The 24,622-nt window shown below is 52.4% G+C and overlaps 4 protein-coding genes across 5 annotated transcripts; 1 reads left to right on the forward strand and 3 right to left on the reverse strand.

The window, feature by feature from the left end:
* The first annotated feature begins 237 nt into the window (after window positions 1-237).
* Window positions 238-3,757, forward strand: RPS19BP1 (ribosomal protein S19 binding protein 1). The gene is made up of 4 exons (XM_004324093.4): window positions 238-393; window positions 555-683; window positions 2,794-2,891; window positions 3,285-3,757. Exons 1-4 carry the CDS (start codon window positions 342-344, stop codon window positions 3,417-3,419), a joined length of 414 nt encoding a protein of 137 aa, XP_004324141.1. The 5' UTR covers window positions 238-341; the 3' UTR covers window positions 3,420-3,757.
* A 3,025-nt stretch (window positions 3,758-6,782) lies between these two features.
* On the reverse strand, window positions 6,783-8,852 carry ATF4 (activating transcription factor 4). The gene is made up of 3 exons (XM_004324094.4): window positions 8,668-8,852; window positions 7,789-8,106; window positions 6,783-7,698 (listed from the first exon to the last, which is right to left on the reverse strand). The coding sequence occupies exons 2-3, from the start codon at window positions 8,012-8,014 to the stop codon at window positions 6,869-6,871; spliced, it is 1,056 nt and encodes a 351-aa protein (XP_004324142.1). The 5' UTR covers window positions 8,015-8,106; window positions 8,668-8,852; the 3' UTR covers window positions 6,783-6,868.
* Window positions 8,853-11,729: 2,877 nt separating this feature from the next.
* MIEF1 (mitochondrial elongation factor 1) lies at window positions 11,730-17,479 on the reverse strand. 2 transcript variants are annotated; one of them, XM_073788164.1, is made up of 5 exons: window positions 17,336-17,479; window positions 16,251-16,428; window positions 15,789-16,051; window positions 14,574-15,281; window positions 11,730-13,585 (listed from the first exon to the last, which is right to left on the reverse strand). In XM_073788164.1, the coding sequence occupies exons 1-5, from the start codon at window positions 17,477-17,479 to the stop codon at window positions 13,292-13,294; spliced, it is 1,587 nt and encodes a 528-aa protein (XP_073644265.1). In that variant the 3' UTR covers window positions 11,730-13,291. The 2 variants fall into 2 exon arrangements, with proteins under 2 accessions (XP_073644265.1, XP_019799230.1); XM_019943671.3 differs by having other exon boundaries at window positions 13,572-15,281.
* Window positions 17,480-23,293: 5,814 nt separating this feature from the next.
* Window positions 23,294-23,506, reverse strand: MIURF (mitochondrial elongation factor 1 upstream open reading frame). The gene has a single exon (XM_073788165.1). The coding sequence runs from the start codon at window positions 23,504-23,506 to the stop codon at window positions 23,294-23,296; it is 213 nt and encodes a 70-aa protein (XP_073644266.1).
* Between the last annotated feature and the right edge of the window lie 1,116 nt (window positions 23,507-24,622).

Below are 24,622 nucleotides of genomic sequence, written 5' to 3' on the forward strand. Positions count from 1 at the left end.
ACACTCCGCCCCGAGCCCGGCCTCGCCCACTACGGAGACGCCTGACGCGATAGGACTGACCCACCAGGCTGGGCTAGCGGTGGACGGCTTCCGGGAGAAGGCGGGGCCTGGCTCCCAAAGGGTCGGTGGGGTTGCGATTGGACGACAAATGCGTCCTTCGGCGCGTTGGCCCCGCCTCCAGATCCCGCCCAGTGATAAACCTAACGCCTGCGTCCTAAGGAAGGTGGGCACTTCCGCCCGCCCATTGCGGAACCTTTTGTTCTAGCTCGCGTTTCCACCGAAACGACAAGGGCGGCCAAGGCGGAAGTAGTTGAGGCGTGTGGGCGGAGCTAAGCGCCGCTATGTCGGTTTCCTTGCTGCGGCGAGGTTTGGAGCTTTTGGGGGTGCCTGAGGGTGAGGAGCTTCTTCCCAGAGACGTCTAGCCTGGGCGGGAAGGCGGCAGGGGCTGGAGGCAGGAGCCCCGAGGGTGCGAACGATCCAGACCGGGCTTAGCCTCGGTGAATGGGAACCCTGAGCGCCCTCCGAACCGAGTCGGTTCCTCTCTTCCCCTACAGCCCCCAGGGACGCGCCAGGCCAAACCAAGACGAGCGAGGCTCCGATGAAGCGGACGCGGAAGGCAAAGGCGGCCCAGGCCCAGAAACTGCGGAACTCGGCCAAGGGAAAGGTGCCCAAATCGGCGCTGGGTGAGCTCGGGAAGGGGCTGGACGCGCTGCTCCCGGGGTCGGGGGGCGGTGCCGGGGAGGAAGGGGCGCTAGAGTGAGGGCTTGAAATGTTACCCAGGAGTTTCTAGAATACTTGCTGTGCGACGGGCGTAGGGCGGGACCCTGGGAACACGGAGGTGAACGAATCACATTGTCCCGCCCTGCAAGGTCTACAGCCCTAGTAGGGAGAGAAGCATCGAAGAGTTTCAAAATCAGCGTATGGTTGCTGTGATAGGGTCTATGCATTAAGACTGTGGTGCTCTGAGAGGGACTTAGAATGAAAGGCCAAATCGGGCTTCTCTGAGGAAGCAACAGTTAAGCCCAGACCCGATGGAAGTATACGAGTGAACCGGGGGAAGAGTATTCTAGAGAGAATGGCATATGCGGAGTCAGAAAGAAGTTTATTGCCTTTGAAATCTTGAAAAAAAAGAAGCCTGGTCAAAGTGACATACAGGGAACGAGGGTCAGAGACGGAGCATTAAATAAAATTAATACTCCGTGTGCCAGGTGCTGTTCTAAGCCTCGTACAAATGTTTGCTCATGTAATTGCTCCCAGCAACCCTGTGAGGTCGGCACTGTCATTACCTCCATTTTACAGAAGCAGAAACAGGCCCCTGCCCAGATAGTACAGGTAGAAACCAGGCAGATTGTCTCCAGAGCCCTGATCCCACCTACTGCTTCAAGATGCTATGGCCTGGGCGGTGGTGATGGTGCGGAGATGAGAGAATTGTGCAGGTGGAAGATGCGGTGAGGAGGGGGCATTGATGGCTTCAGTGGTGAATTGGCTGTGAGGATGGAGGCAGAGGGAGTCAGCGAGTACGGAATGTCTTGGGGGATGTGGCGCCACTTAACGAGACCTACAGACTTGAGGAGCTGGAGTGGGCAGGAGTGCAGGGTGTTTTTGACCTGTGGCAGGACTTGGTGAGCTCCTAGTGTGTCTTTGAATCCCCAGGGCCTCGTGCATAAAAGGTGTTCAAGTTGTTTGTTAAAAGAACTATGAATTCCGAGGAAATACAGCATGAGCAAAAGTGTGGAGGCAGGAAAGTGAGCCTGGGTTGAGCCACAGTGGTGCTGGTGTGGAACAGGCACACAAGGGGCCCGAGGGAGGTCACTCCTCCATCCCAGCCCCCGCCCCACCACCCTGTCATGGCACATGACTGAGGACTGAGGGGACTCTCTCAACCCTCAGTGGCCAACCTAAAGAACACCTCTGTGGCTGCCACCTTGGTCTGAGCTACACACCATCTCTTGCCTGGATTGTTGCAGAAGCCTCCTAACTGGTCTCCCTTCCACTGCCCCCTCCCCCAGTAATCTTGTTCTCACCATAGCAGCCGAAGTGATCCCGTAAAATCCTGAGTCAGACCTGTCTCTCCTCTGCCCTGCACCCACCAGGGTGAGAGCCTGAGTCTGTCGGTGCCTGCTCAGGCCCCACATGATCTGCTCCTTCCAGCTTCGTCTCCTCGGCTTCTCCCCTCTCTGTCCAACCACTTTCTGTTCTTCAAGCACATTAATCACACTTCTGCTTCAGAGCCTTTGCACTGGCTGTTCCCTCTACCCAGAATGCTCTTCTCCCACAGTGTCACACTCTCTCCCTCCAGTCTTTGCTCAGAATTCATTTCAGTGAGGCCTTCTCAGAGCCTCCTGTTTGGAATTGCAACCCTCCCCCCAGCATCTCTCATTTCTGTTTACTATTCTCTTTTTCTCCATAAAATGATCACCCTCTGAAGTACCGTTTACCTTGTGTACCATCCCTCTTCCCACGGAATGGAAGTTCCATGAGGGCAGGACTTTTTGTCTGTTCTGTTTCCTGCTCTGTGCTCTTGCACCTAGAACAGTGGCTGACACACACACAGTAAGTGCCCAGGCCACCTTTGTTGAGTAAATCACTTGAGCAGGTGGAACCAAGGGGGACTTTGAGCAGGGTCTGTGTGGGGTGTGGTTTTGACAGAAGAGCCCAGGCTGTTGCAGCAGCCTGGGGAAGGGACGACAGGGCCTTTGGTAGGGCCATGGGAGGGGGGAGTGGAGTGGGGAGATGTCAGGAGGGGACCCAGAAGGCTTCCAGGGAGTGAATCTGAAATGATGCCATCCACAGCTGAGTTCCAGAAGCGAGAGCGTCGAGGTTACCTTGGAGTAAACCTGAGGTTTATGACTAGTGCAAGAAGCACAGTGGCCGAATCCGTCACCCAGCAGGTTCGTCAGGGGGATGGGCTGTGGGAAGGAACCTGGGGGGTGAGAACTGAGGCTGTTCCTGGGATCTGTGGGAGTCTCAGCCCTGAGCATAGGCTGGAGGGTGGAGGCCCCTCCAGGCTCCTAAGAGCTGGACACCCCGCTGTGCTGCGAGGGGCCTCCCCCTGGAGGGCCGAGAGCAGTGTGGGGAAGGTGGGAGGCTGGGCCTGGCCTTGCTCCCCTGGGACCCCTGTGGGCCTCCGCTGGCTCCTCTGTAAATGGAAACCACATGCCCTGCCTCCCGGGACGGTGTGAGGGCCAGGTGAGAGGGTGGCACTTGGTCGGCTGCACCAGGTTGTGTGGCTGCAAGTGGCTGGGAGTCCCCACCCAGGGCTCCTGACTCTCACACCCCCCAAGATTGTGCGCCAGGACCGGGGCCGCAAGGCCTGTGACCGGCCTGTGGGCAAGACTAAGAAGAAGAAGAAGGCCGAGGGCACCGTGTTCACCGAGGAAGACTTCCAGAAGTTCCAGCAGGAGTACTTCGGCAGTTAGGCTCCCGGGAGGGCACAGCCGCCTCGGACCTCTCAGCCTGGCTCAGGAAAGCCGTGGAGTGGAGGCTGGCACGGAGCTGGCGAGCTGGAAGCCCAGGGGAGGACCTTCGCTCAGACCCGAACTGACATCTGCAGGCTCGAGAGGTACCACCTGCCTGCTGGAAGGGAACACATTGGACTGTTTTGTCTGCTTTAGCCCAGGGAGGGCCTCGGGGCTGTTTGCTGTGGAGAGGCCTGTCACTGGGCCCTTGGGGACCACACCTCTGATAGGACGAGGGCCGCTGGGTGGGCTTCCAGGTTCTAATAAACGTGGCCCAGGGGCCGTGTGTGCTGCTCTAACAGGGTGTCTCCCGCCGCCTCTGGCACCAAGGAGCCTTCCCTCCCTCCCCCACCTCCCGGCTGGTTCTTAGGGCTCCAGGTGAGAAGTCCTGCAGCCCAGCCCCGGCGCAGGTACCACCAGAGAGCAGTTCACCCATCCGCAGACCCCGCAGGCCTCCTCTCCCTGGGGTGGCAGCCCCAGCTGAGAAGGCAGCTCTTGAGGAAGCTGAGGGAGGGAGCATGGCTGCCTCAGCCCAGTGCCCAGGGCTTGTGCCCTTGTGTGTTTTTTTTTGGGGGGGGGGGCAGGATGAAAGGCCACTTTTTGTTTCTCTGACCTCTGTCACAGGAGGTGGGGACTAGTGGGGCGACTCAGGAGGTGAGCTCAAGAAACAGGGTTTTACACGCAGGTCTGCCGAGCAGAAGGGTGGTGCTGGGCCCAGAGCTGCACCACCAGGGGAAGGTGGAGGCCGGGCCACGTCCGGCGGGGGCAGCGCAGGGCAGGTGCTGTTGAGCAGATGCCCGAGTGAGCGGGTGGTGCTGCCCAGCTGGGTCTTCAGTGTGGCACTGATGACAAGTCCTAGAAGCCCAGGGGTCCCTTCTGGGGAGGGGGCCCTGGAGGCCTCCAGGCTGCTCGTCTGGCTCGCCGAGTGCCACCCCCCGCACGCCTAAAGGCTCCCTGGGACACGTGTTGTCTGGTAGGGGACTTCTGAAGGGACCCTGCCGTGGGTTCTTCTGTGCAAGAGAAGGGGAAGTTTTACCCCTGACACAGCCAGACCCCGGCAGGGCTGTTCCTGGTTGCTATCCAGCTTTCCATCCCAAGTGGGGACAGGAGGGGACCACAGAATTGCCTGAGGCAGAGTTGGCGCCTGTCCTGTCTGCAGTGCAGGTGGCCTCCGAGACTAGGAAGCATACCAGCCATCCAGGAAGTCAAGGTGGGCAGAAGAGGTGTCGTGACTCCAAACCGGTATTGCGCCACCGTCCTCAGATGGCTTGTTCCAAGAAGGGAGAGGGGGTGTTTTCCCAAGCTCTCCTCCTGCCTGCTGAGCTTCACTGACCCCTGTGAGGAGAGACACTCCGGTGTCCTTGGAGGCTCATTCCCTTCCTCTGTTAAGCAGCTTAGCAAGCAGCAGCCTCAGCTTCTTGCTTTCTCTCACCAGTTCTCTGAAGAACCGGCTGACCCAGGGCCCCTTGCTAACGGGCACGCACCTGCTGTTACGTCATCACGAACAGGTTCCTGCCCCCTCCCCAGGTGTAGAATGAGGGGCCTGCCTCTGCGGGAGGGTGAGAGCAGGGGTCCTGCGCTTCTCTGCTTGTGAGTTTCCAGTGTCTTAATGTTTGTGCTGAGTAGCACCAGTGGGTGTGTGTCCGTGACCCCAAGGCATGACTGACGTTAGCGTTCACCCGAGACACTGGTCCTATGGGTCAGGGTGGGGCCCCACAATCTGCTGTTAACAGTCACCCTGGACGGCTCCGTTGCAGGTGGTGAGAAGGCAGCGGGTGGGGGCCCTGGGGAGGCGGGTGCTGGCGATGGAGGAAGGATGTGCCACCGGGGAGGGGTGCCGGTGCAAGAGCCACACGTGGGGGTGCTACCATGAGCCGCGGACCGGGTGACTGACAATCTTTTGGGAAAGGGACAGGAACCAAGTAAGAGGACACTGTGGTGCCACATCGAGGGCTGGGAGGAAGAGGCCTTCCCCGATGGAGCGGCTCTACCACTGGTGGTTTGGAGGAGCTGACACATTTGCCTAGAGGAGACCCAGGAGGGCAGGACTGCCACGTGGGACCTCCGCCAGGGTGTGTGTATGAGGCTTAAGTTCCTGCAGGAGCTGGGCGGATCCCCATCAGGTGACATCTAACACAGCTGGGGCCAGGGAGCCCTCCTAGAGAGGTGGGTGGGACCGTGTGCCCATTCCTCCGAGGCTTTTTCTCAGGGTGCTCTCCCCATTCTACATCCACAACTTGCCCTGTCCTTCGAAGCCCAGCTCGGGGCAGTTAAGACCTCGATCACCAGGTCCAAGGTCCACATGTGACACCTCCCTTGGTGCCTTGGGGAAGCATTCCCATCCGGGCCACCACCATTACTTCTCCCACATTACCCTGTTAGGCATCAGGAAGCAGGTGAGAGAAGTATCAGCCCCACCACAGGAGGCAAGACAGGCAAACACCCATAACCCTGGGTTCAAATAGGCTCTACAACTCCTCCAGACGCCCTCTACCGTAGGACCTGTGTGCCTGGTGCCCCACTTGCATCACCCTCATCCCAGCCACTCTTCTACACTGTCTTTCACAATGGAAAGATGGTCCTCCCTCAGCAGGCCCTAAAGGACCCAAGGAGAGAAGAAACCTGCGCCGGCTGGGCTCAGACTCTTGTACTCAACAAAAGATGACATCTCCCTTATCTTGCAATAAAGTAAGTTACCAGCCAGGACTGCAGGGCCCTTTCATCCCGACATCAGGGATGGCAGGCCTTCCAGCTCGCCGAAGGTGCCAGCCAGGGAAGCAGCCAGCCTTTCGGCCCTGCTCTTCCGTTTGTTCCAGCAAGAACTGAGAAGCCGTCTTTCCCTGAATAGACCCTTCTGGGAAGGCCTCTACGGAACTGCAGCAGCTTATCAGTGAAACCGAATCCCCTTGTGCCCAGCTCAGACTGTGGGGCCTTATCTGGGTACTTACTGTTGGCACAAAGCAACAATCATGCGGGAACAGGGGGAGCCCAGGCTCCACTTCTCTGCCACCCTGCTCCTTACTAAAATTCCCCAGCCTCACTCGCACCCAAGGGTGCTTAACATCGAGTCAAACAGTTTTTGGTTCTGGGGAAATCACCGAGCCACCTACTGGGGGGGGGGGTATCTAGCCCAACTCCGTCTCAGGGGTCCAACTGGTCATCAGTGACCCTGACATACAGCCCAACAGTGTCAGAAAAAAAAAAATCTCACTCTGGGCTTAAATTCCAAGTCCCGATAGCCAACCCCAAAGCAAACTGGTGCTTCTGGGGATTGACTGGGCTCTCTACCAGAGGCAAGAAACCAGACGCAGCAGCCTGCGGAAGTACTTTCACTACAAAATAATGTATTAAAACACACAGCTTCAGCACTAGCCTATGTACAAACACACACCCTCCTGACTACCCTACAGCTAGGGGGTCCTCTTCTTCCCCCTTGCCTTGCGGACCTCTTCTATTAAATCTTTCAGATACTGGATCTCCTTGGCCAAGGAATCTGCCTTCTCTTTCAGAGCCTCATTCTTCTTTTCTAGCTCTTTACATTCACCAGTGAGGGCCTCCTGCTCTGCCCTCTTCTTCTGGCGGTACCTAGTGGCTGCTGTCTTGTTCTGCTCCATTTTCTTCAGTTTCTTATCTAGTTTCTCACCCTTTACTTTCGCTGCTATCATCTTCTCTCCAGGAGGGTCATAGGGCTTGGGGCGGGCAGAGCCACCAGGGGCACCTGGAGATAGCAGGCTTCTATTTGGAGAACCCCTGGAGGTAGGGGGGCTATGCTGGGGAGAGCCCAGATAGGAGTCAGGGCTCATACAGATGCCACTATCATTATCTGAGGGGGCATCCTCTTCCTTTACGCACGGAGGGACCAGCATAAGGTAAGCAGTGGAGTCTGGCTTCCTATCTTCTTCAGACATCACTTCACTGCATAGCTCTAAAGTAAAAGAATGATCTGGAGTGGAGAACAGGGCCCCTGGGGAGAGGGGAAGAGGCTGCAAGAAAGTGAAAGGGGCACCCTGGTCAGTTGTTGGCAAACTTTCTGGAAGATGGCCTATTGGGTTCACAAGCTGGGGGGGCTCCTTAGTAGCCTCCTGGAGTAGGGGGTCAAAGAGATCACACGTGTCATCCAACGAGGCCAAAAGCTCATCTGGCATGGTTTCCAGATCATCTATACCCAACAGAGCATTAAAATCAAACTCCTTCAGATCCATTTTCTCCACCATCCAATCTGTCCCAGAGAACGCATCCTCTGCAAAAAATTAAAGAGAGTTGGAACCAGTGAGTCAAACGTACAGAACTATCACCAGATCCCACCAGCAGATAAAAGCAGCCCACTCACCCTTGCCGTTATCTGAGGCACTGACCAACCCATCCATAGCCAGCCATTCGGAGAAGCCCGCCTTAGCCTTGTCGCCAGAGAACCCATGAGGTTTGAAGTGCTTGGCCACCTCCAGGTAGTCATCTAGGAGACCCAGGCTCTCTTCAGCCCCCAAACCCGACTGGTCGAAGGGGGACATGAAGTCCACCACCAACACCTCGCTGCTCAGGAAGCTCTTCTCGGCCATGTCGCGAGGTTTTGGTGGAATCGAGGAATGTGCTTAACTCGAAAGTGTCTTTGTCGGTTACAGCAACGCTGCTGCTGAATGCCTTGAAAAGCCTGAAGACAAATCAGAAACCAAGTCCCATTAAAGATCAGCTGGCCTGAGAATTTCATCTTTTCATCCATGAGGCAAGATGGCCAAAATAGAACTCCATTCGGTGTTGAGAATCGGTACCACGTGGCCCCAGGGCCATCGCGTCACCGCCGCGTCCCTCAGGCTGCACAAAATGGACGCCCGGCCGTTCCCCCACCGGCCAGAACAGGAAGCCGCCCCACCCGCACGTCCAAATCCGCCTCTGGACGCCCGGCCCCGCCCACGCCCCCCGTGACTCACGCGGCGGCCGCCGCCGCCCTACCACGCCGCCATCTTGGCTGCTGCCACGTTTCGCGGGGCACCAGGTGGAAGCCGGCGGATTCGGGGGGCCGGGGCTGCCGGGGGCTCCGACCCAAGGGCGCCGGAGTTTTGGGGACACCCAAGCAGGGGCCACGCGTTATGGGCGCTCGTAAAACCACTCCCGCCTCCGCGAAGCCGCCCAGCCGCCGGCCGCTCCCAAGCGGGCAGAAACCCCTCACCGACCCAGGGGGGCACGGCCAGAGCAGCGCAGGCCCAGTACTTACGCCATGGCTTAAGCCGCTGGGGGGTGCCGCTGCAGAGCCTGGTGCTGCTGCCGCCGCTGCAAAAGCCAATGCTGCCGCAGGCACTGCTGCCTCTAATACGCCATGGTGGCCGCGGATGCTACGGGAGCGGAGAAAAGAAGGCACGCACTCGCACGGAGAAATCACATAGACAGAAGGAGAAAAAATGGCGGCGAGACGCCGAGCTCGGGGCCTTTATAAACTCTGCTCCCTGTGAGGACGCATCACAGACCATATCCTTCCGCCGCGGTCACGTGACTCGCGCCTCCCACCCACGCATTGCCATCTATTCGACGGCCCTATCGTTTCCAATCTCCGACTTTTAAGTCTAGGGCGTAGCTGTGAAGAGAGAATGAATTGTTTTTATTTACGGCCTCAAGAAAAAGACGCACTACTTTACAAGGATTTTAAGATGAAAGGGTCACTCCCGTCCGCCGCCGGGGAGCGCGGAGGGATTCGCCACACTCATTTCCGGCGTTAGTCCGAAGGGCGGAGAGAGAAGTCTTTCATCCCAAGAAAGGTTTTTACTGTGAAGTACGAGGTCTCCTAGTTCTCGCGCGATATGCTGGAGGAGAGCGCGCATCAAGATGATTGGTCAGACATGGTGAGTCATATATATCTCGAGTTTCTATTGGCTCAGGCCGCTGATCTGCGCGGGAAGGGGCGGAGCGGCCGACGGTTCCCTCCGTCTGGTTCTGCGGTTTCTCCAGTTTTCTCTGTGACGGCGCTTTGCAGTGGCTTCCTCAGCCCTGCCCACCCGCAGCCGGTCAGGATTGCCCCGGGCAGCCCGGGCCCAGTGCGTCCCAGATAGTGGCGTTAGGCCCCGCCCCTTGCAGTCCTTTCCTGCCGTCCTCAGTGAAGCTCCAAAGTAGCGACCAGGTTCAGGCCCAAAGATGAAACTAGGCAAAAGGAAATGTCATTTCGTGTGCGTTTTCACACACAAACACTTGCAAAATACTGAGGACGTGCAAGCCCTTCAGTAGTTGAAAGGGGAGGCTGATGACCTCAGTCGAGATCACCCGATCTATGCGCACCTACCATCAAAGGCGAGTCGGGGAAATGCGTAATCCTATAGTCTATCGTATTTTTACATATCCGTTTAGCTAAAATATGTTTGCTATTTTATAGAAGAATGCAGCCTATCACAGGGGAACTTCTTTCAGTTCATGTAGTTTCAGTTCCTCTAAGAAGAAAGAGAGATTTTATTCAGCTGCTCTCTCTCACTCTAGGGTAGTTTCAATTAGCTCCCAACGCTGTACAACTCCCAGGCATAACCGCTTCCCAGCAAGTCCTCCTAATGCCCAATTGCCGGAGTTTGTGTATTCGGAGGCCGCAGTCCAGGTCAGGCCAACAACTTGCTCTCTCTACTGGGGAACTGTTAAGAGCAACAAGAAAGCCCTCCCCCACCCTCCAGCCCTCTCGTCAGACACTGCGGGGGCGGAAACCTTGAGTTTCTGCTTCCATTCCTTTCAGTAAGCCCTACAAATATTATTTCTGAGGACTGATGTCAAAAATTTGGGAAGGACTGTCCTACATTACTGACCATTCATTGACTTGATTCAGTCTAGCCCAACAATTTTACAATGGTAAACTGAGGACTAAAGGGATGAAGGGTCTTGCCCAGTGAAGGCAGTATGGGGTAGGAGTTAGAAGAGATTTTAGGGGCAAACCCCGCAAACTTGGCTCTTCCATTTATTAGCGGAGACATTTTGGTTGAGTGACTTATCCTCGCTGAGTCTCAGTTTCCTGAGCTGTAAAATGAAGCTAATGGTGAGTATCCTTGCACTTAGAATGAAGATAATATAAGAGGCACTGAGCTTAGCGCCTGGTATCTGGTAAGTGCTGGATAAATGGTTGCTATTACTACTATTATTAGAACTCAGGTCTCTGACACACCTCCCAAGGCCCCCTCCCCATCTTCATTACATCATCCTGCTTCCTCAGAGGACTATTAACTGAAATCAACAACTATAAACAACTGGTATATGCAAAGCATACTGGATGCTTGATGTGGTTTTTTTCTCCCCTTGGGGAATCACGAGTATCTAGATATATATAAAGCATCTAGTCTTTCAGTGCAAAGGCAGTAAGAATCCCTGAGCTACTACTCAAATCTTAAAAAGGACCCTCGGGGCATGTCCTCCTTTCGCTGTCAGATGACCATGCAGATGGCCGAGAATTAAAAGTAATGCTGCCCCAGGCTGACACTGCAGAGGGGTGGGAGAATGACTCCAGTGGCACCTTGTCCCATCCTTTCTATTATGGTGACCCAGATCAGGCACTTCAAAGGTTCTCCTAGCTGCAAATGGAGAACCAGTCCCACTCCTGTAGGAAAATGTTTCATACCACACACACAAGTCAAAGCTGTTGGAAAGGAGACTTTAATTTTCTTCTTCCCATGCTGTGGAAGGACAGCATGTTCCCCAGCTTTATTTCCTCCCTCAAGGAGAAAAAGGACAGTAGTTTTCTGGGTCTCAGGGCTAAGCTGCTTCTATATGGACCTAGCCAAGACAGGACAGAAAGACTGGTGACTGATTCCAAATCTATCAGCTAAACACATCAACTGCTTATTGAAGGGCAAGCAAGTGACTGGAAGGCAGGTTGTGGACTTGGCCTCAGGGGCCAAGCACAGAGAGCATAACGTGATCAGAATGAAAAGGTAAACACCACGCTATATGCAGTTAACCCCAGAACTCACATCCCTGGTATTTTGGCCGCTTAGAATCAGCTAAGCGTATCTACAAGGGCTACAGCTCACAGCTCTAGTCCTAAGTCCTCTTTGGCCTTGAGCTTCAGCACGAAGAGCAGGGTTCTCACAAATCCTGTGAGAGCAGAGCCTCTGGACACATGCAGGGATCCCAGGCCCCCCGGCTCCTCTCCAGGACCTTTTGATCCTGAAGCTGATTCCTTGTCAAAACCATTTGAGCTCTCAACTTGAGTGGAGTAGAAAGGGGCAAAATCAGCTAATCTGGAGTGTGAACAGGACCACCAAGGGCTGAGCCTAGGAGGAAAGACTGTAGGCCTCACAACAGTTTTTCCAAACATGAGCTTCAATTATTTTTTTATTTGAAAAAAAAAGTCACAACCAAGCATATAAAGAAAAATACTGTTGTCCTGAACTCACGTTTTAGGAAGGGGCAACAGGGAAAAGCAAAATACACTTTGGAATTGATTGGGTTTTCAAGATGATGAGTCTTTCTTCAAGCATTAGGCTAACTATGTGCTTTGCTAACCTAGATGGTGCAAAAAAACTTCCAGATGGAGAAGTAGGAGCAGATGCTGTTACTTCAGGCAAACGTGGGAGTTACTGAGTAGAAAGGCAGAAAAGCAGGAAAAGGCCCTACATATTTCCCCAAAGATTAAAAAAAAAAAAATGTGTGTGTGTTGGGGTGGGGGGTATTCCCCTCCTCTAACCAAGAATCTCAAAGCACTGGACTGTCGTCCAGGTATTACGATGAGACTTGCCCCATCTCAGTCAGCAAACCCACCAGGACCTGAGCCAAGGATTCCCACCGCTTCTAGTTCTGAGGACTTCTAAGAGGTTCTTGCTTGTGAAATGGCAGTTATGGTTTTTGGTTTTGTGAAACATAGGTAAGAGACAGAGCTGCCCTTAGAAAGATGCTCTTTAAGAGGAGATAAACTCAAATCACCATTACACTTGGCTTTGATAATTTGGGATTTGATCTTTAAAATCTTTTCTTTTTTGAGCTCTCCTTCCAATGTTTTATATGGAATTTGGTCAGACTCCAGCTTGGGAAAATTATAGGTTTTATAATATTCACATTGGGAAAACCAAATCCTTTATCTGAATGAAGACAAACCCATGCTTTTCCAACACATTCAGCCCTCCCCTCTCCCTTCCTTCCAGTGACACCAAATGGGCGCAATGGAACCGTCAGTGCCAGGCTCCACCCTCTGTGGACATCCTCTACACCAATCCCCCAGGGTAGCACTCAGGCATATGGAGTGTTTCATAAACTCCAAGTTGATTGTGATGAACAGCCAGGATGGAGACTCTCTCAGGGCTCTGGGCTTGCTATTTTTCATTCTCTCTCAATGTCTTCACACAAATGAAACAACTGAACCATTTTAGGGAAGCTTCGCATGTATATGAGAGAAGAGGCAGGAAGAGTCTCCAAATATAGCCAAGGTTAACCCTAGTTCTCAACCTCCTAATCCAGGACAAAAAAGGGGACAAGAAGCTCTACCTTAAATTCAAAGGGAAGCTAAGGTTTCAATGCTATTTAAAGAGTCATTTCATGTCGCGGTCATTGGGAAGGAATGAGACAGCTGCAGAGAGCTTCACCAGAATCTCACTGATGGAGAGGTAGTAAGAATAAAAATAATAATAGGATTTGATGGGAGGAGAACAAAATACTGGATGGGCAGATCAGAAACAGAATTATCATCAGCCTCTTGGCACAAACAGGAAAAAATAAACACAGAACAAGAAGATGCACTGACATTGTATATTAAACTTTCCTCCCCACTCTCAGGATACTTTTTACATTGCAATAAATAGTGCAACTCTAGCAGCGGGAAACAAGAAGGAACGTGGCAAGTACCCACCTCCCTCTCAGATGTGTTTTAGCCATACGCTCTCTTCCTAGGTAGCACCGGTTTCCCAGGTGCTGGGTGAGAGACAGGACAGGGGGAAGAGGTCTGTGCATATGTGCCTGCCCTCTGGCCTCTGGAGGTGCCTGGAGAGCTCAGCAAACACCCCCATCACGTTCCTGTGACAGACACTGGGGAGCGGAGGGCTGGCTGCTGGGCCCGTTCTTCCTCTAAGGCAACATCCTAGAAAGGCAGGGCCTGACGTGGGAGAAACATGGTCACTGACGTTCAGCCGCCTGTCTAGCTGAACCTCTAGCACTAAGACTGTGTCCTTGAAGGCCTTGTCCTAATTGGCAAGAAGGTGGGGAAGGAGCAAACAACAGCCCCTTCCCTCCCAGTCTTTGTCTGACTCCCGCACGCAGTGGTGCCGGGCTGGACCAGCCACAGATGAGGCACAGACATCAGGCACGCAGACCCTCTCCACCACCTCCAGGCTCCCCCACTCTACTCTCTCACTGATGGCCACTAAGAAACACAGTCTCCGAATAACTACGCATCCAGTTTATCTTGAGCCCTCGCTCCCGTGTGCGGCAACAACAGTGCTCCCATGAGAGACCTTCTTAGCACTTCCGGATATGAGCTGGTCAAGAGGTTGGTGGGGGGGGATGGACTTCTTTTCCAGGAACCTGGGTCAAAGGCCAGCTTTTCCACCAGCTTTACCCCTAGAAACCCTAAATACTGTCTGGGCGCTCTCTGCAGAGTTCAGTTTGAAACATGCAATCATAACTTCAGTGACAGTCAACTACAAGGCAGCATCTTGATTAGGCAGATGTCCAGAAAAAAAAGCAAAACAGGTGTGAACAGGTGGAAAAAGAAGACACTGAAAAGGGGCAGGTGGTAGGGCAGACACAGCAGACCTGTGCCGAAATGCAAAACACCAAGTGGTCTCCACAGCTCAGGCCACTGCTCCACCTTCTCAATTCATTCCAAGAAAAACTAGCCTGGAGCAAGGGGGAGGGGAAAAGTAGGGAGCACAGTGTTTGGTAACAAAAAATAGAAATGGTTGGTGATTAAAGAGGAGAGAGAGATACCTTTCTAATCAGCATGAAATGCCCAGGGCGATGACCAGCAAAGACGGGAGGCACCTAGGGACCCCGTGAGGCATCAACTATGGAACCAAGTGTTTCTAACAGAGAATCCAGGGCCTGACCGCTCGACACCTGCCTTCACCTGCCCTACGTCTGCAGCAGCACCTCTGGCTCAGACAGTGAGCAATAGAGAGTGTATCCCAATTCGTCTATTTCCTCAGGGGTAAGCTCTGCAAATAAGTTCACCTTGGGGTTTAGGGCACTGGGCAGAACTCCGGCCTCCAAGTAGCTGATGAGTCCCCGCAAGGCCTGCAGGAATCGGTCAGCCAGCACGTCGGGAGACCAGTCAGCCTCCTCCTGGGCCACGTGGAGGATGACGTTGGTGAGCTGGCTGGCAGTGAGGTGACCCAGGGCCGGGGTGGACTTGCACACGGCCTTGAGGATCTTGAGGCACAGAGAGCGGCAGCCAGAGTCGGCCTGGTCCAGAGCCCGCAAGCGCGCCGTCTCGGCAGGACGCAGGCTCAGCCGCCACAGGTTGTCATACTGGGCTAGCCGGTGTGGTTTGGCCACCAAGACAGTGTCACCAAGGGTCACCGACGGCAGGAAGTCAATGACGAGATGCCTGTCGCGCTCATACTGCACTTCCAGAGTCAGAGCCTCCGGGGGTGGGGCCGGTCGAATCACATAGTCCAAGAGGGACCCGATGGCCGGCCAGTTGATGGAGCCAGCCACCACCTTTTCGAACGTGTCTGCCACTGTCTTTGGAGAGAGGTAGCCCCCTACTACACAGCGGTCCCAGTAACTACTACCACGAGGAAAGTACTCTGGGTTCTCCCGGCGAACCAGGAAGAAGCCGGGGACGTTCATGATGGTGTCCTCTCCGGGGATACACGACCACAGGTTCTGCTCCAGCACAAGGGGCACGATGAGTTGGATGTGGTCGGCTGTCACCACCTGGTGGAGAAGAATTAAAAAGGTTTTGAGGGATTTAATCTTGAGCTCAAGAGCCAAGTTTCCCCAAACACGGGTCCCACCATCTTATATCCCCCCCGCAACAAAAAGGGGAACTAAGAATTCTTCCACGTGACCATATCAATTCAGAGTGTGGATTTCAACCCAGGTCAGTCGGACACTGGCGCCCGTGCTCATTCCACACACCACGTTGCCTCTGGACACAGAAGTACACATGACATCCCCCAGGCCTTGACGGCTCAAAGGAAAGCCAGAAAGGAAAGATAGGGACAAGAATATAGGAAGGAGGAGGCCTCTGACAGCTTCCTAGAAGTTGTGAGTATGACTAAAAAACAAAAAACGTTAAAGGCAGGGATCTCCAAATGCTACCACAGTATGTGGAATTCAGACGCAGTAGGACTAACCTCTCTGGCAAGCCTGTACCAACAGCCCTACTGAGAAGCATCCTGGTCAGTACAACCCTGCCCTTCGTAAGAACCCCCTGCTTACCTGCAGGTCATCATAGAGGCTGCCACTCAGGTACATGTCCCGAAGTGGCATGTCAGGCAACTTGGCCCGCAGGAAGCTCCGGAGCTCGGCACATATGTCCACGGCAGCTTGCTTGGCCCGAGCCTGCTCGCCAGCAGGGATGGCCGCCCGGTTCCGGTAGTAAGTAAGAAGTTTCTCCTGCAGGGACATGCGGAGTCGTGACTTCTTCAAGTCTACCTGGCCCTTCCTGGCCAATGGCTTGGGCCGGGGCGGGCAGAATGTATCTGCCAAGGCAAGAGAGAGAGGCACGTGAGCTCTTCCCGTGCTTGCTCATCCACGGCTGCCTCAGCCCCAAAGGAGGCGGGCTTGGCACAAACGGCTAGCATGGTGCCTGGCACGTACGTCCCTAAGAAATGTGCTGAATGCGTGAGTAGCACTGAGAGCCCCGAGGTCAGTCCCAGAAGGGGTACCAGCCTTCCTCACCTGTGTCAAAGGCCGAGGAGCCTGTGGGAAGGGCCTGTAGGGACCTGCTCAGGCCTGTCTTCATGTCCTTGTTGAGCAATCGGGGGGAGCCCATCCAGTTTGGTTCTTCCCAGCTCCTTTTCCCTGAATGGCTCAGGCGGGTGGGGCTGGTAGGGGCACTGATTGCCCTATCATACATCTGAAACAGCAGAGAGGACCCAGCACATGACCTTCTTTCCTGTTTCCCTCCTTCCCAGCAGCTTTGCCTTAATGAGTTCAGCTACTATTTTTCAATAACTTTGTTTTATTCTAGATTATGGAATACTTTGCTCCACACAGAAAATCTCAGGAAATACTAAATGATATAAATAAGAAACAGATTTATCCATAATGTCATAACCCAGAGATAATGGTTAATATTTTGGTATATTTCTTTCTGAAAATATATATTTGTGTAATTAGGATCCTCCTCTATATATACTGTTGAAAACTGATTTTTTTTACGTATCATTTTTATCACTCCCCCATATCACTAAAAATGAATCAGTGTTGAACATTATGGTACAATTTCTAACTATACAACACTGTACTTTATGAATGTACTGTAATGTCAAACACTGATCCATTTAACAATACATCACTGAATGGCTGCTCTGTGCCAGGAGCTGTTCTAGGTGCACAGAATAAAGCAGTAATCCAGAGACCCAATCCCTGCCCTCGTGGAGTGTGCAGTTTAGCAGAGGGATACAGGCAATACATAATCCAAGCTAAGCCATGCAGATATAGGTGTTAAGGAAAGTAAAGTAGGAAGGAGAAATAGGAAAAATGTGTGGTGGAAGTCCTGCTATTTTAAACAAGGTAGTCAAGGAAGGCTATTTTGATTATTTGCAATTTTTCACTCGCTGGGATAAACTTTTTATTTGTATCTCCAACAGTTTCTTTAGGGCGGAGTCCTAAGAAGCAGATTTACTGAATCCTCTTAAGGTCTCGTCTAATAATGCCAAATTACCAAGTTACATTTCCATTAGCAGTAGCAAAGTCTTATTCTAAGTCAGCTCCACTCGGCAGCCTCACCACCTCTCCAACCCCTGGCTGAGTGTACTTACCCGCTTAACCGCCAGTGTAGCAATGCCCAGCATGGCTGCTCCACCCACCCCCAGCACCAGCCGGGCATTGGAGAGCACAAAATCAATGGCCGTCCCGATGCCATTATCATCCTTCTTGCTTTTGCGCTCACCAGCGCCTGCCATTGCTCACCTGAGAAGGAAGGCAGAACACAGCCATCACCACCTTGGACCTTGGGAAGCAGCCCTCCTCCTCCCTCCCCCATCAGGCCAGTCCCCAACAATTTCAGGGTACTCTGTGAGTTCCAGGAACCCAAATCCTCCGGCCTCTAGCACTCCATGTTCTAGGGTCAGGAGGGAGGTATCGTGTCCCTTGATGTATCTGGATGCGAGGCAGAGGAAATGATCATGCTAGTCATGGGAAAGCCTCCCCACCAATCTATTGAGATTACAGAGAGCGATAATAAGCTCACTGTCAACCCTTTCTCGTATGAGAGTGAAGTACTCCGCCCCCACGCAATACCACCCTCCGGACCCCTTCCCAACATTACAATGCAGATCATATTTTGATCCTCTGACCACTGCTTATGGAAGGTTAGACCTGAGAAGGTGTAAATTAATTAGAGACCCATCTAATCCCATCACATCACTTCACATGTAGGGAGGTGACTTGCCAGAGGTCCCAGAGAGAAGGAATGACAAAGCCATATGCAAACTCAGGCCGCCTCTCAACTCCTAGCATGACGGTTTTTCTACTGTATCATGTTTCCCCTCACCCAAGTCAAACTGTTCCTATTCTATGTATTTCCTGCGAAAAATAATAATAACAACAACAACACAGACTAAATACCCTGGCACACGGAGACAAAACTACAAGTCCACATGTGAGAAAGATCCAGAGAAGAAGAGAACTCTGTGGACAGGCCCACTTGACAAATGCTTTGTTTCTTGGGGCAAGTGTGCAGGGGCACCACAAGAAGCTCAGGTGAGCCTGGCACTGTGACAGAGACTGAGAATAAACAAAACGGTCACTGCAGACTCAGCTGTTAACTGGAAAACAAAATATCCACCTGCTCAAGTGTGCTTGGAAAATGAACTAAAAATGTGGTCACCTAAGTGGAGATCAGGGCACAAGGCAGAAGAGGCTGGCCTCCGTACAGTGCTGGAGCGAGGCGAGCACGCCTTTGCTCCCTGGCAACGACGGGGTCATCCTGACTGAAGTTCCCCTGGTCTCCCAGTAAGCGCACTTCCCATGCAGTTAGAACCCTGGGCCTGACCCAGATAAAGGATGGCAAAGTGGCTCAAATCTGAGCACTGCTTTTAACACTGCTACCCCTCCTACCTCCCGTGTCCTGTACGCCAGGAACCACGTAGGGAAAAACAGTTGTTTACCATTCACCAATATACCTAGAACGGGAGGACAGAGAGGGACAAGATCACTGGTGCATCTTCCAGTGCGAAGTAGCATTCTTTCTAATACCCTTACAACTGGATATTGCTAGTGTCGCATGTCATGCCCCTGGCCTCCCCTGTCAACAAGAGAGAAATATTTCTGCCTCTACTTATTCCAGCAATTGAGTTAACTAAGAGTCGCTGTCGATCCCAAAATTATTGTTTCCCAACTAGAGTTCACAACCATGGCACTTTTCTCTTCTCCACCTTTTACCTTCGACAGGAGCTTCAGGTTTAGGGACGTAATGAGAAACTGCTTGGCCAAATGAAGTATACTCCCACTTCAAATGCAGAGCAAACAAGGCTGAGGAGAAGAGTTAAACTCTGCATTTACAGGTGGGGTCAGGCAAGAACTCTAGTCATCCTCCCTCCAGTGGCCACTGAGACAGAGATGGGACATAAACTCATCTGAGGCAGAGTAATCCAATCAGGACAAAGGTGATCATTACACAGTTCCCGATACAAAACCATGACCACCGTTTTATTGCTTTTAAAACAAAAGAACCTTTAGAGATGTATTTACAATAGGGAGGACCACCCTCTAAATCAGGGGACCCCAACCCCCCGGCCGGTAGTGGTCCACAGCCTTAGGAACCAGGCCACACAGCAGGAGGTGGGTGGTGGGTGAGGAAAAGCTTCATCTGCCGCTCCCCATCGCTCCCATCACTGCCTGAGCCATCATCCCCCGCCCCCGCCCGGGCCCGGGGAAAAATTGTCTTCCAACCGGTCCCTGGTGCCAAAAAGGTTGGGGACCCTGCTCTAAATGATCCTTGCATGTGATGCAGCAGAGCAAGAAGGGCACATTCTCCCTCCACGCAGAAGCCGGAAGGAGCCTCTCTGGCTCCTTGGCCCCTCGGCCCCTCTGAGCCTGTGTTTTAGAGTCGGAAATCTTGAGACTGAGTACTTGCCTTTGAGCCCTGACTAATTAGCTGGGTGCCCTCAAATGAGTTAACCCCTCAGCTATGTAATGGGGAGAATGATGCCTGCATGGCCTAAATCATAGGGTTGTAGTGAGGAAAACATATCTACTAAAATACCGTATGTGAACACTTTATACACCGTAAAAGGACTCTACAAATGTGGGTCATCATTAAGTCTTTTAAGATCTCCATCCACAGGACAAAAGGTCAGCTTCCAGAAGGCAGTCAGCAATCCAGACTGTCCTGTGAGTTACAGCTTACCTTCTGAGACTGAGCCAGGAAAGGCCTATGAAACCCAAGCTGATGCTATCCTGGGCTTGAGACCAAAACTATGAAGTTGAGCAAGCTTGGGAAAAGGCTTTTCTACTCTAGCGCAATATACTCCCCGCCCCATCCAAGGACCAGGTGATGTCAAAGATCTGGTGACCTGGAAGAGGAAAGAACACCCACAGCTCCCACAGGGAGATCAAAGTTTCTATTCTAAAACTGAACTCAATCTGTTCCAGTTGAAACTACTTAACCACAGTCTACCCTCCACTCAGGCTCTGCCGCACTACCTGGGAGCCTGCAGGAGGTGGGAGCTCTGCCTGGCAAGGAGAAGGGCCTGGAGGAGCCCTGTTGTTTAATGCGTTTAGTTCCAGTTTTACAAGATGAAAAAGTTCTGGAGATCTCTTGTGCAACAATATGAATATCCTTTTTTTGTTGTTTTTAATTAATTTATTTTTGGCTGCATTGGGTCTTCGTTGCTGCGCGCGAGCTTTCTCTAGTTGTGGCGAGCGGGGGCTACTCTGTTTTGCGGTGCGCAGGCTTCTCATTGCTGTGGCTTCCCTTGTTGCGGAGCATGGGCTCCAGGCACGCAGGCTTCAGCAGTTGTGGCACGTGGTCTCAATAGTTGTGGCTCGCGGGCTTTAGAGCACAGGCTCAGTAGCTGTGGCGCACGGGCTTAGTTGCTCTGTGGCATGTGGGATCTTCCCGGACCAGGGCTCGAACCCGTGTTCCTGCATTGGCAGGTGGATTCTTAACCACTGTGCCACCAGGGAAGTCCCCACAATATGAATATTCTTAACACCACTGAACTGTACACTTACAAACAGTTAAAATATTGAAAAAAAAAAAAAAAGAGGAGGCAGAACACTGACCTGGTGGGCAGGGCTGAGGATGGGGAATGTGAACTCTAGGAACATCTCAGACAAGTTGTTTAACCTGTCTCCTTAGATACAAAAGTGGGAATAGAAATACTCATCACCCCATTACAGTGGGAATGATGAGTAATGGAGGCCCTGTATCTTCCTAGGATGACAGCACAGAACTGTGAAAATTCCAACTTATTCTCCTTGAAAAGGGCATATGACTTAAACGTCTGGCTTGAGTACACTTGAGAAGAGCTAACATATACTGAGCGTGTACCGTGTGCTGGGCATTTTACACCTATTAGTTCCCTTAGTTCCAACAATCCCAAGAGATCAGTCACATTGTTACCTCCAACTTACAGATGAAGAAACTGAGGCAGAGGTAAAGTGGTGGCCCCAGGTCACCGTGTCAGAAAGTTGTGCAGCCAAGAGTTGAACCTGGAGCTCACGGGGCTGGGGAGTAGCTTACAGGGGTCCAAGTAGCCTGCAGCCCCTCCTCGTACACGTCTCCTCTCTGCTGACCACTCGGACTCGGCCGTACGCTTCCCAGGGGCATTTTGGCTCATTCCCTGCTGTGTCCTCAGGGCCAGCAGTATTTGACACATAGCAAATATCTGTTGCATGAATGAGCTACTGATTCTATGGATTTTTTTTTTTCTGGGTGGGGGGGGCGGGCAGTGAGGAGGTGGTAGCAGCACCTGTAACCCAACTCAGTCAAGATACTAGGAACACAAAGCCTTCAGTGTTCACTTCCACTCTCCCTGGGCAGGCAGGCCCTTGTGGGCATCATCTCTCACCTGGCCCTTTACTCCCCAAAGCCAGTCTGCCCAGCAACCTGAGTGGCCGAGGAGGACCCAAAGCCATTATGTCAGGCTCCTCCTCCTGCTTTCCCTCTGTTAAAGACAGCGCCACCCACCCAGCTGGCACGCCTAACACCTCCCGGTCATCGCTCGCTCCCCTCTCCTCCTGCTGCAGCCAGCGTCCGCCTGATGAAGTCCGCTGCCGCGCACAGTGTGCTCACGGGCCACCCGGCCGCCACAGTCCCTCCAGCTCACCTGGTCGGAGCCGCGGCCTCTGGTATCCCCTACCAATGTATTCTCCATGCCGCCACTGCCACGATCCCTCATCCACGCCATTCCCCTGCTGACAAAGCTCTGATGGTCTCCCTCTGTCAGATATCACAACCTCCTCAACAGGGGATTCGATGTCCTTCCAGACCTGGTCCAGCCTCAACTCTGGTCACCTGCCTTCCAGGTGCACCACTCGAGCCACTCTGGACTCGGGTTTCCAGACTATAAAATGTGAGTCTCTGTTTCCAACTCCACACTTGCTTATTGCCCGTCTGCCCGGCAAGCTTCTATTTCTCACTTGAGGCAGACCTCAAATGTCCTCTTTTCTATAGCCACCTGTGATTCCTCCACTGCCACCCCGCCCCCAAGGCACAGTTCTGGCATCACCCCTGTCTCCAAGCTCTTTACCTGACCTCTAGCACAGAGCTGTTCACCCTGGAATTACCTCCCGTCGATCTCCACGAGACCCGTCCCTTGATGGGCCACATCATTCACCTCAACCTCAGAGCCTACTAGAATGCCAGGGCCAGAGAAGGCCCTCTGGGAAGTTGCTGAATTAAACACAATCATTTGGTTACAGTGGGACTATCACACTGGCATGGGAACTAAACAGAACTAACATACCACTGGCCAAGAACCATTCCAAGTACTTTGTGTGCATTATCTCTTTTTTCTTTTTTGGCCGCGCTGTGCGGCCCTCAGGATCTTAGTACCCAGACCAGGGACTGAACCTGGGCCCTCAGCAGTGAAAGCGCAGAGTCCTAACCACTGGACCGCCTGGGAATTCCCGAGTTGTCTCATTTAATTCTTGCAATAAGCTGAAGAGGTAGGTACTGTTATTTTACAAATGAGGGAATGGAGGCCTAGACAGATTTAGTGATTTACCGTAAATCCCACAGTTGTTAGTAGCAGTGTCAGGAAGGCACCGTCCTCCGAGGTCTGTACACTGTGCTTGCTTTAGAGACTGTTGCAACAGAGTCTAGTTATGTTTGGGGAAACATGATCTTGCCCTCAATAGAAGTGAATCTACCAAAGAATGAGGCAGCCAGGAACTGAGCTCTAACAGTTTTAACCAATGTCTTTTCTAGCATTTTCATATGTAAAATGTTTTATGAAACAAAATGGTCTCCTGGTGGGGCCTGAAACTCAGGGCCTTTTTGTTCTTAACAAGGGAACATACTGCTGTTAATATGTTTGTATTTCCTCCATTGATTTATGACTAAAGGACTCTGGTCACTAAAGGAAAGGTTCTCCCTCTCCTGGACCCCTGCAACAGAAAAAATGAAACCTACAGGAACAAGGGCCTACCTACCTGAGGCTTCTTACCGCATCTGTGAGGTGGAGGTGGGAGAGAGGCAGGCGTGTCTATGGAAGGCACTTTTGTCCTCTTTCCCTTGGAATTAGGATGGGAGGGGAAAGGAGAGGATCCTAAATAATCCCTCCCAGTTTGCTGTGGAGGAATACCAGGCCCTTTTCCAGCTGCCTCTCCCGGGCCTCAGGATCCTCTAGCTTCTGATTTTTCCGGAACTCACGGCGGATGGAGGCAAAGTAGAAGTCTCGGTCAGTGTAGCGAAGCTCTCGGCCTTGGCGCAGCAGAGCCCGGTAGAGACTCAGCACCGCCTCTCGGCTCCATGGGGCCATGGGGGACTGACAGGGGCTGGGCGTCAGGCTATACGCAGAAGGGAAGAAAGAGAAGCCTAGAATCAGAATTAATGATGGAAGGGCCTGTGGAGATTATCTAATTCAGTAGTTCTTAATCTAGGTCTTAGAGACCCCCCCCAAGGTCACAATATGACTTAGTGGCGGGGCTGGGACTGTATCCCAGCCTACCGACTCCTGCTCGTGGGAAACTACCAGTTACGCTGAAAGGCCAGGGCTTGGAAGCTGGGCTGCGTGTGCTTGAATCTTGGCTCTGCCACTTATCTGCCACATAGCTTGGGGCAAAGTACATAACCTGTCTGAGCATCAGCTTCCTCACTCTTAAAATACAGATAATGCTACCTACATTTACATACTGCTATGTGTCAATACGACATATGCTAACAGTACTTACCACATAGGGTTATTTTGAGAATTGCCTGAGATATCACTGGTAAAGCACCTGTAACTGAAGTTCACCACAAGGGGTGGTCTAGAGCCGTTGGAGACGAGGGGTCTCGGTCACACTTGAATCCTGGCACCACCGCTTATGAGCTCATTCATTACCTTGGGCAAGTTTCTTAACCTCTCTGGGCTTACCTTAGTTCCTCATCTGTAAAATGAGGATTAAAATTGTATTTTCCATATGGTTTATATGAGGATTAAATGAGTTAATGTATGTAAACGTGGTTAGAATAGCACTCGGCATATACTAAGCAGTCTATCAGGGACAGGTGTCAATATTATTAATGCTACCTACCCTCGTTTGTAAGTGCTCAGTAAGTATTAGATACACATAAACTGTCACCATCTTCCTTCTGTAACAATGAAGCCTTACACAATCACAGACAGTTACCCTCTGTAAAGTGCTTTGTCATCCATTATCACATTTAAACCGAGGCATTTATGAAGTAGTCAAGGTTCCTAACAAGAAGTGTTAACGCTTAGGGAGTGTTTACTATGTAGCACGCATGGGCTAAGCAGATCCCACGTGACAACTCTTCTCATTCCATCAACAATCCCAGCGTCGTCAGTATCCCCGTTTTAAGTGGAGGAAACTGACGCTCCCAGAGAGAAGTAACTTGCCCACAGGGGCACCCAGCTATAAAGGGGCGGGGG

This window comes from Tursiops truncatus, chromosome 11 (assembly GCF_011762595.2).
Source record: "Tursiops truncatus isolate mTurTru1 chromosome 11, mTurTru1.mat.Y, whole genome shotgun sequence".
NCBI classification, from domain to species: domain Eukaryota; kingdom Metazoa; phylum Chordata; class Mammalia; order Artiodactyla; family Delphinidae; genus Tursiops; species Tursiops truncatus.

What these genes read in the sequence shown, in the direction of transcription:
- RPS19BP1 (XM_004324093.4), top strand. Translation starts at nt 342, where the DNA reads ATGTCGGTTTCCTTGCTGCGGCGAGGTTTGGAGCTTTTGGGGGTGCCT. An exon ending in GGTGCCCAAATCGGCGCTGG is followed by an intron (nt 684 to 2,793) that starts GTGAGCTCGGGA and finishes TGCCATCCACAG; the next exon opens with CTGAGTTCCAGAAGCGAGAG. An exon ending in CCGAATCCGTCACCCAGCAG is followed by an intron (nt 2,892 to 3,284) that starts GTTCGTCAGGGG and finishes ACACCCCCCAAG; the next exon opens with ATTGTGCGCCAGGACCGGGG.
- ATF4 (XM_004324094.4), bottom strand. Translation starts at nt 8,014, where the DNA reads ATGGCCGAGAAGAGCTTCCTGAGCAGCGAGGTGTTGGTGGTGGACTTC. An exon ending in TGCCTCAGATAACGGCAAGG is followed by an intron (nt 7,699 to 7,788) that starts GTGAGTGGGCTG and finishes AATTTTTTGCAG; the next exon opens with AGGATGCGTTCTCTGGGACA.
- MIEF1 (XM_073788164.1), bottom strand. Translation starts at nt 17,479, where the DNA reads ATGGCAGGCGCTGGTGAGCGCAAAAGCAAGAAGGATGATAATGGCATC. An exon ending in CTACACTGGCGGTTAAGCGG is followed by an intron (nt 16,429 to 17,335) that starts GTAAGTACACTC and finishes CTGCTGTTTCAG; the next exon opens with ATGTATGATAGGGCAATCAG. An exon ending in GCCTCTATGATGACCTGCAG is followed by an intron (nt 15,282 to 15,788) that starts GTAAGCAGGGGG and finishes CTTCTCCACCAG; the next exon opens with GTGGTGACAGCCGACCACAT.
- MIURF (XM_073788165.1), bottom strand. Translation starts at nt 23,506, where the DNA reads ATGGCCCCATGGAGCCGAGAGGCGGTGCTGAGTCTCTACCGGGCTCTG.